Source organism: Rhineura floridana, chromosome 6 (assembly GCF_030035675.1).
Source record: "Rhineura floridana isolate rRhiFlo1 chromosome 6, rRhiFlo1.hap2, whole genome shotgun sequence".
NCBI lineage: Eukaryota > Metazoa > Chordata > Lepidosauria > Squamata > Rhineuridae > Rhineura > Rhineura floridana.
The window spans coordinates 92378296-92388903 of NC_084485.1; the positions used below are offsets into that span (position 1 = coordinate 92378296).

General features: G+C 41.7%; 1 protein-coding gene across 6 annotated transcripts in view; it reads left to right on the forward strand.

Annotated features, from left to right (window-relative positions):
- The window catches only part of PODN (podocan), a 31165-nt gene extending 25468 nt beyond the window's left edge, over window positions 1-5697 (forward strand). For all 6 annotated transcript variants that reach the window (XM_061630473.1, XM_061630474.1, XM_061630471.1 and 3 more), the window contains 3 exons: window positions 1205-1353; window positions 3830-4038; window positions 5033-5697. In XM_061630473.1, coding sequence (XP_061486457.1) covers window positions 1205-1353; window positions 3830-4007 — 327 coding nt within the window. In that variant the 3' untranslated portion in view covers window positions 4008-4038; window positions 5033-5697. The remainder of the gene's footprint in view (window positions 1-1204; window positions 1354-3829; window positions 4039-5032) is intronic.
- Window positions 5698-10608: the final 4911 nt, after the last annotated feature.

Below are 10608 nucleotides of genomic sequence, written 5' to 3' on the forward strand. Positions count from 1 at the left end.
AAGGCAATAAACTCAATTAATTAACAGAATGAGCATCCAAGTGTTCTCCATCCTGTACGTCAAACTAATCTAGTATGCACCTATTAATCTTAAAAGTTCAGTGAACAGTATTCACTCTGAAACACCATTATTTCCTTAGTTCAGTTTTTTACATCATGTTCTATACCTGATACTCACTTTTTCACATCCTATTACACTTTTAATATCAACGTACAACATGTACCTTTACATATTTAATCAGGAATTATGACAATGCAGTTTCTTTAATTTGGGTATTCCATAGGGTCATTGTGATGGAAGAGGAGACTCAGAATAGCCTACTTACTCTCTTCCTTGCACAACTGCCCTGCAAGGTAGTTTTGTCTGGGGGAAAGCCCTCAAAATCCACCACAGGAACCAACACACTTCCAATGCAAAGTTGTGATATCACCAGTCAGTAGACCATTTCTCTTCCTCTGCCCTATTTATGTGTCGAGAATTCTGAGCATCAAATGCCAAACTCTGTCATGCATGCTGCAGATTCAACAACAGCTACAGCTGTTACTATTCATCTAGTCAGGCTGTCAGAACAAAGCTACAGGAAGCAGGGGGCCACAAGGAAGAAAACTGAGGCAAAGCCAGCCAAGAAGGGAAGTTCAAGCCATCAAGTTACAGTTCGTTGCTATGGCCACATTTCAGTACAAACGTCTAACAGCCGGTGATCAGTTTTGCTAATTTGGCCAAGAGGAAGGGCTGCTTGAATTAGGACTAGGAGACAGGGCCTTGAAAGAATGGTATAGAAGGGACAAGAGAACAGATGCAATAATCCAAAGAGTCAGAAAGCAGGGACCAATGGTAATAAAGTTGGGCCCAAAACAACTGGGAAGAGGAAGGAGGCCGGCATTCACCTACACATTCCTCTACAGTGCACTTGTGTGGCCACATTTCTTAACATGTTTCCCACCATTTTGTGGGCATCTCACTGTAGTGACATTATGAACTTAGTCTACAATCCTAGCACACTTCCCTGGGATTCAGTGTGAGTTACTTTTCAGTAAACATGTATAGGGATTGCACCATTCATCAACTGCACCCTCACCTGCAGAAATTTCAGATGTCCAAGTGCTCAAAATCCTTGTATAATCAATCTAGCCAATTTCAAAGCATCAAAATTCTTTCCATTAATTATTTCGACTAAAGCTTTGTTGTCTGTCCTTTCTTTCAGACATTGGACATGGCTGGCAATCAGCTGACTTCTGTTCCATCTGATTTGCCTGAAGCTCTGGAGTATTTGTACCTCCAGAACAACAAAATCACCACAGTGCCAGAGGATGCCTTTGAATCCACACCCAACATAAAGGGAATTTATCTCAGGTTTGTTGTCCAGGAGAAAGCTTCCCCCACTTCCTGAGATGCTTCCAATATAGAGCAAGGTCCAAAAATCCTCTTTAGAACACCTAAGTGTTTGGACATGCCCAGTGGGATTGGCTGATTTAAGAACTGCCATTGAAAGTCCTCTCTGTTTCAAAAGCACTTGGCTATGCGGCATGGGAAAATGCTATTCAAGAAATGTAAGCCCAAAGCCCTTCTGGGCATGCAGACCTAGTTGTGGTTATTGAATTCTGGCTACTTTTTGCAGGTAATCAGCACTCTGCATCAGAGTACAAATTACATATAATCCACACATTCAGATGACCATTGCTAATCCAGATGTGAACACAGGGCCGGCACCAGGCATGACAGGTCCCTCGGGCACCAACCCCCCCCCCAAGCATCCAGCATGGGCTTAAATAGCCCCATCTCTTGATTTTAAAATTACAACAGCAACAAAAATAAATAAATAAACAAATAAGGCTTGAATCACTTGAGCTCAGGGTATTAATGCCAGCAATAAAGAAACAAAATAAAGGGTTTCCCTGCCCTATGCAGCAATGGCCCATTTCAGTTACACTGATTTCTGGTTTTCTTTTTTAAAATGTCATTTTTTGTAGACTGTGTGCTTCCTGTTTCCATCACTGAGTGGAGCTGATAAGTAGAAAGTTGTAAACAGAAAGTAGTAAAAATACTTCTCATGGGGTTGTATCCAACATAGCACTAAGTCAGGGTGCCCCATCAGCACAAGAATTACTGCTTATGCAATGGGACACCTCCCCAAGCACCCACTAAATCTGTTCTAGGGGTGCCCCCAACCCTCTGGAGCAATTTTGGGGAGGGTGTGGGTGTGTGCAGGGGGGGAGAAGTCCTACTGCTCTAGTGGTAATCCTTGTGCTGTTGGGATGCATTTGTCGAATACCACCCAAAGTGTCCCCTTTAACATAATTAAAATGTAATCAATTCTTCTATAATGCCTCCATGTTGCACTTTACTTCACCTTTCCTCTCCTTGTTGTTCATTTGAATATCTTGTCCTAAACATTGGCAAGCATCACTCCAAGAGCTGAATTCAGTATTTGGAATGGATCAGAAGAACTGTAGATTCTCCAAGATAATTCCAGGTTTCAGGGTGGGCCTATAGTGAAGTGCCCTCTTATGTCAATAAGCCTCCAGCTGTGGTCTTCTGTGTCAACAGGTGGCAGCTACTTAAATTTCCCACAATGCCCAGGAGCAACACTATATCTGGGACATTGTGGGAGATTAAAATGCCTGTCTGCTGCTGCCATAAGCAGATATGGGTGACCCATGGCTGGCATCAGCACCACTGGGCCCTGCCAGCATGCTGGGGCCCTCGCAGCTGCCCAAGGGTGCCAGGTGCTGATGCTGGACCTACTCCAAGCAGTAGTTGGGAAGCTGATTCTTAGAGCTGCTGGAAAGGATTAAGCAGGATACATCAGATAAAAAGCACCACCACCAACAAGGCCTCACCTGCCAATCATAGGATCCAAGACTGGGCCACCAGGAAGAACTAGAGTGGCGGCTGATGGAGACTGGTGGAGGCTAAGCTGAAGCTGCTTTAATTCTTTTTCTACTTTTGCAGTACTGATTGAATATGTAATGTGGCCTATTATATGTTATATTATATTTATAGTATGGAATTAATTCATGTATTGTCATAACTGCTATTTGTTATTTTTTATTATGGTTGTATTATTTTGTTTGAAATTGTCTTGCAATTGTTTGCTCTTGTTATAAGTTATTTCAATTATTGTGTTTTTGCTTTCTTGTTGTAAGTCACTTTGAGTTCTACTGTTGGGAAAAAGCGACTAACAAATGCTAGTAATAAATAATAAATAAATAAATAAGATGGTTGATACCTGGAAAAGTGCTCTTTTAGAAACTTGGGTTCCAAGTCATTTGGGGCTTTATATACTAGTATTGGGAAATTCAGGTTGAACAATTAAATCTGCTCCTCACACCAAAATAACCCCCCAAACAAACCCCACAACAGACTTTTTGTAATAAGGAAAGTGAGAGGGAAATGCACTGGGGAGTGCAGGTTAACATTTAGTTGATGAAATATTGTCTAACTTCACCACAGTCAAGGATGAATGCTCAATAAACAGATCATGTGGAGGCTACCATGGTTGGAAGTATAACTAAACACTGAAAAATTAGCATAACATTGAAGTAAATAGAGATTACACCCCCTCTCCCCTTTTAAGGGGTATTTCACGGTATATAGAGTCCTCTTGGAAGCAAGGATGGGGAACCTATGTTCCTCCAGATATTGTAGGACTCCAATCCCATTAGTCCAAGCCAGCACGGCCAATGAATGATGGGAGTTGTAGTAGACCAAAAAAACACCATGTTGGGGGAGCACTACATTGGCTACCTCTGGGTTAAGATCAGAAACCAGCAACTCTTTCCTTTTATCTTCAAGGTTTAATAAGATTACATATCCTTTTATCTTCAAGGTTTAATAAGATTGCATTCAGTGCAGTAAAAGAAAGCACATTCCAAAGACTGAAACATCTACAAGTGCTGGACATTGAAGGAAACTTTGAATTCAGTGACCCTTTGAAGAATGGTGACCTTTCAGATGAGGAAATGGAAGAGGAGGAAGAAGAGGAAGAACAGGAGGTGGAGGAATAATGAACCTTGACTGAACCAAGCATATCACATGGTAGAAAACTACCTTTAATGCTTTTCTAGGGGGACAGTTATACTGTTTCTTTACTTGATCCAGTTTTCTTTGGCAGCCCCAAAGCCTGTACGGAAAAAATTATTATGATTCAATTCTGTTAGTTGGTGAGTTGGCAAATAAATATCTGTGATGATTCATAAATCTGTGCTAGTGCAATATCAGAACTGTATACATCACAAGATGACCAAGGTGTTCCATAGAGATAGCAATCTGTGCACCAACACAGTAATACCACATTTATTGTAGCTTTCTGGGATGGCACAGCCAACTCAAGCTATGTACACCATGCCGCAGGCAGTTTTCATATCGGATCTTGTAGCTCAGATGTACTTTCCATTCATAACTGCTATGGAATAGCATCATTCCTATATGATAACATGCAGAGTGCACAGAAAGCAGCCTCTCTGTAACTATCTCTATGCATTGCACTATCCTTGCAAAGGCATATAAAAGAGGTATTTTCGGTGGTTGCCTTATACTGAATCTGACCATCTAGCTCATTGTTGTGTACAATGACTAGCCACAGTTCTCTAGGGTTTTAGAAAGGAGTCTTTTCTACCTCTAGATCAGGGATTGAATCTGGAACCTTTCGCATGCAAGTGCTCTACCACTGAACTATAGCCCTTTCCTCATTTTTAATGCTGCCTTTTCCCAAAGGCCCTCAGAGGCCTGAGTCTAGGCATCCTTTTGAAGACTTTTGCTTTTATTCAAACTATTTTTTAGTTTTAGATTTTAACATGGTTAAGTCCTTTGTTGATATATGTTTCTAGTTACTGACCACTCTGGACTGCTGGATAGGACAGGCATTATAAAATCTAACTGAATACATTACTAACCATTTCGAACAGGTTCAGATTCTTTACTGAGTTTTGAATAGTAGCTGCTACTGTTATGAGCTGGAATAAAGATAAATAATGAGTTGGGACAAAATGCAATGAATACATGAATAATACTCTGATTTCATGTTTTTCAGGAACTCCTTCAGCAAAGCAGCCTGCATCCCTGTGTTTATATATCTATACATATCTATATCCTTCTATAGATATACAGAGAACACTTAGCAAACAGTGCAACAAATTTCATGCAAGTGGTTGGCTCATGTGATGCTTGGCCAGGCCAGTTGAAGACAGTCTGCTAATATTGGTGGGGGGAGTCCCCCAAGTGTCCACCTTTTCCAAGTACTTTCTGGATCATCAAAGATTTGGGGGGAATTTGCAAAAGCTGGCTTTTGTTCCCCTTCTTTCACTTCTCTCACAGTGTTCATATGGGAAAAAAAGTAAGACTCTTTAGAGCAAATGCCCCAGAACAGTGTTCTGTGTCGCTGCATTCCAATGAATCGCTGTGCTCAGTGATGAGAGAAGGGAGAGCATCCTGTGTGGTTTCGTTTTGTAGAACAACGTGAAGCATCTCAGAACCATCAAATGACAATAAGACTGACTCACCACACTGGATAACTCTGTCCCTTTTTTGGTTCAGTTCCTTATGTATATTTGGATTAAGAAAGAAATCCTATTACGGCTGGATCCCATATATAATTTATCCCCATTCCCAAAGCCTGCAATATGCATCCACCTTTATAAAGGTTTGAAATAGCAGATTATTCTGTTTTGTGGAAATAAAAATATATTTTGCCTTTGAGAGATTTGTCAAATTTCCTGTTTGTGTGCACGCGCATGCTTGTGTGCATGCGGATGCAGAGCATTTGCTAATATTAATTGGAAGACAGAAATCATATGAAGGTGGTCTGTCTAACCTGGTACTGCCCACTCCATTGGTCTTCAGCTGGTGGGTCAGGAGGACCCACTACTGGGTCACAGCCTGACCTAAGGTGGGTTGCAACAACAACACAACCACCATACAAATATAGGGTAAAAAAAGGAAAAAGTAGGCCCCCAAGTTCATGCTTGGGATAAAGATGGGTCTCCCTTCTCCTCCTACCTTTTTTATCCTGTCTTTGATGCCTTCTCTCATTTGGGTTCTCAGCTTCCAAACATGGGCACACACTGCAGAACATCAGCAGTCATTACTGTCCATTGTCTCACATTGACTTGTTCAGGCTGTCTAACAAATAGTTATCCGAATATAACCCTGTGTGAAAATCTGTGTTTTACAGTAGGCAACTGTTTCTTTTTACTGTTCATAACCTTATTTGAAGTTCCTGTGCATAGTTCCTGTTCTTTTGGGATGGTTTTTTTTCTTGTCGAACAAAATGTATCTTTTAACATCTCTGATTAGTGGATAAATTGCACTGTTTTTGTAGGGGCCCAGCAAAGAGCTTGGAGCAAGAGGAGCATTTGAAATCCAAAAAAGATAACTTTCTAACTATAGACCAGCAGGGAAAACACCTGATAAAAACCCATGTCAACCAACTCTGCCAAGAAATTCTGACATTAGGATGGCCAGCTATTTCCTTCCCAACCTCGGCCTCTCCAAAGGAGACTATTGCACAATACACAAATGCAGCTGTTACTTGATTGACCAAAGGACTGGGGGAGAAGGGAGAGAGAAATCTAGACATCTTTCACCAAGGCAGGGTTTCTATTGTGGGGATGCTTCATCTTTCTTAACCCTTAAACGGCAATATTTTGTTGGGGAAATGTGATACTTTCGTACAGCTAGAGCAGTGGTTCTCAAACTTTTTTGGTTTGCGGCGCACTGTAAAACATAAAATTTTTCTGGCGGACTTAGTGTACAAAATTAAAAATATATTAATATATTTTAAACTATGAATAAAAATAACAAACTATAGAAAACTTACCCTATACAAATGGGTTTGTTCTCATTTTTAAAATATACTTTCATAATATTTGAGGCACACCTAGCCACCTCTTAGGGGGCACCAGTGTGCCTGGGCGCACCGTTTGAGAATCACTGAGCTAGAGGGTCTTTTGCAATCTGAAGTGCTGCATGGAAGATGGGTGCCAAGTGTCATTTTGATTCATTTTTGTAATATTGCTAGTGTGCTATTTCAGAGTTTGTATGCATGTTGCTATTCCCTTCAACACCGAAGAGATGCATGATCTAGTGCAGGGGTAGCCAACATGGGGCCCACCAGGTTTTGTGGGCTATACTTCCTATCGCCCCCCCCCATGGTCAATGGTGAGCAATGATGGGAATTGTAATCCACAACAATATAAGGACCATGTTGTCTACTCCTGGTCTAGTGAACTTGCATATACTGGATGCTGACATTTCAGCCCAGAACTAGAATTTCAGTAGGTTATTTCTTAAAAGACACCAAAAAGTTCAGTTTTGGCTCCTCCAGACAACCTGTTTATAAAGCATCCTGATTTGCTTGTGCAAAGCTTTTGCTGTGGTTAGAATGTGTTTGGTATTTATTGATCATTCATTCTGATTTATTTATGGGGCAGTTATTTGACAGTGAGCATTCATCAGCATTTATTCCAATGTGTTTGTGAGGTGTGTACATGTCTTCTTAGTAATCATTCGTTCATCCTACACTTTTCAATTAATTTCCCTATCACTTTCCTTGCTGCAAAAAGTGTTGTTTTTAACGTGGATTTCTTGAGTTTAGGGCAACCGAGTGTTTTAATCCACTTTAATTAAGCATACACACCATAGATTTAAAGCACATTGAAAGCACACTATTTCCCCAAAGAATCCTGAAAATGTAGTTTGTTAATGGCTCTGAGAATTGTAGCTCTGTGAGTGGTAAACTACAGTTCCTGGGATTCTTTGCAGGAAATAATGTGCTTTCAATGTATGTATGGTGTGCATGCAGCCAAATTCCAGCATGCACTTCAGTGCATTCCTGCAAAATACTGACAGTCTAGAGGCACACATACGCAATAATACAGGAATATTAAAAGTGAATATAATTGGTTCTAATCCAGTTTGCTTTATGCTATAGTTCCAGACATTATTTGGAAACAACTGGGGTGGATCTCTATGTGAATCTTGTCTCTTCTCCTGATGTCAGTTAGGGATCATAGATATAATGCTGAGGCAGCTTGAAAGATATCTTTAGCAGCCATACTGGATAACTGAGAACTTGATCCCAAACTCCCGCAGCATATATCCCTTAGATTAGAAACAGAGAAGCTCAGCTGTGGTAGTCCTAAAGCAAAGGGCCTCATTTGTAATCCTGTTCTTCAAAAACACTTTCAGGCTGACCATCTGCTCACAATATTGTAGTGCTGCTATTAGTAAAAGGGTAATCTAAATAACAATGGATGTAAACAACCCTTTTAGCCAGATGTTCAGATGTTGCAAAAATAATATGGTAATACCAGTGAGCACAATTGAAGTTTATGTGTTCATTTGTTTTATTTTATTTGCTAAACTTATAGCTGCCCTTCATCAAAAGATCCCAGGGCAACATACAACAAATGAAATAATAAATACAATATAATCATATCCGTGTGAGTCAAAATTAAAAATGCAACAGCTAAATATTTCACAATATCTGATGTTGGAACTCATCAAACATTTTGAAATGCTTGGGTAAAGAGATGTGTCTTCAGGCTCTATCTAAAACTCAGCACTGAGGCCAATCAGATCTCCTAGGGGTTGAAATTCCTAACACAGGATGGCACCATCAAGAAGACCCTGCAATCTGTCACTTCACAGTGAACTTCACCTATCACTGGGATTGCAGCAACCCCCCAAACCATAAGGTTTATGATGGTAGATATCAAGAGAGGCACTCCTTCAACTATTTATTATTTATTTATTGCATTTGTATACTGCCCCATAGCCGAAGCTCTCTGGGTGGTTTACAACAATTAAAAACATTAAAAACAAATATACAAATTTAAAAACACATTTTTAAAAAGCAATTTAAAAATACATGCTAAAATGCCTGGGAGAAGAGGAAAGTCTTGACCTGGTGCCGAAAATATAACAGTGTTGGCACCAGGTGCACCTCATCAGGGAGATCATTCCATAATTTGGGGGGCCACCACTGAGAAAGCCCTCCCCCTTGTTGCCATCCTCCAAGCTTCCCTCGGAGTAGGCACCTGGAGGAGGACCTTGGATGTTGAGCGTAGTGTACGGGTGGGTTCGTATCAGGAGAGGCATTCCATCAGGTATTGTGGTCCTAAGCCGTGTAAGGCTTTATAGGTTAAAACCAGCACCTTGAATCAAGTTCGGAAACATACAGGCTGCCAACGCAAGCAGGCCAGAATCGGTTTTATATGTTCAAACCATCTGGTCCCTGTTACCAATCTGGCCGCTGCATTTTGCACAAGCTGCAGCTTCCAAACAGTCTTCAAAGGCAGCCCCAGGTAGAGTGCATTGCAGTAATCTAACTTGGAAGTTACCAGAGCATGAAGCCAGGTTATCCCTGTCAGGGGTGTAACTGAGCCACCAACCGAAGTTGGTAGAAGGCACTCTGTGCCACCGAGGCTACCTGAGCCTCAAGTGACAGAGATGGTTCTAGGAGAACCCCCGAGCTACGAACCTGCTCCTTCAGGGGGAGTGCAACCCCATCCAGGACAGGTTGGACTTCCACCATCCTTGAGAGCCAAGCTATTGACATAACAATCTTAAATCAGGCCCAGTAGGCTATTGGCAGCCACTGCAGTGTCACTGTTATGTGACTACAAATGCATACATGGCTCTACATCCTGGTAGTTGCATTCTGCACCTGTTGCAATTACTGGACCATCTTCAAGGGGCATCCTATTTGGAGCACATTACAATAATCTAATCTCCAAGTTACCAGAGCACGAAGCACTGTGGCAAGGCTATTCCAATCTAGGAAGAGCCGTTGCTCACATAGTATCTGGAGCTGGAAATAGGTACTCCTTGCCACTGAAGTTACTTGGGCTTCTAGTGAAAGAGATAAATCCAGGAGTACCTGGTCCTTCAGCAGGAGTGTACCTAGGCTGTCTCCCAATTCCAGGATGTGAGAACTATCCATCAGCAGTGCATCTGTCTTATTGCCTATCAGTTTATTGACCCTCATCTAGCCAATTTCTGCTTCCAGGCACCAGCCTAGCACCTGCATAGCCCCACCTGATTCAGACAGAATTAAATATCAGTAACATTGTTTCCCAAATCCCCAGATGGTTTCTCCCAATAACTTCATACAGGTGCTTAGCACTGAGGACAAGATGGAACCCTGCAGAACCATACAGCACAATCACCATGGGGACTGAGCAGAAGTCCTCCAGGGCCACTCTCTGGAAACATCCCTGCAGGCAGGAGTGGAACCACCATGTCACCATGCCTCCCATTCCTAACCTGCCAAGATGCTCCAGGAGGATACCATAACTGATAGTATCAAAAGCTGTCTAGAGATCAAGGGAATAACAGGGTTGCACTCTGCTGATAGGGCAACCACTGCTGTTTCAGTCCTGAACAAGGCCTGAAAACAGATTGAAAAGGGTCCTCTGTTCATGGTGTTTTTGCTCCTGGACTGAATACAGGCCTTTGTTTCACTTCTCATTTTGAGCAGCAGTGGCCTTCCCTCCTTTGGAAGAGGACAATGGACAGAAAGAAGGCAGACAGGAGAAACCATTGTACACTGGGCTGGCTAGCTGGCTTCTTATGTGCCCTGGAGTCAGCCACTCTTCTCTCTGAGCT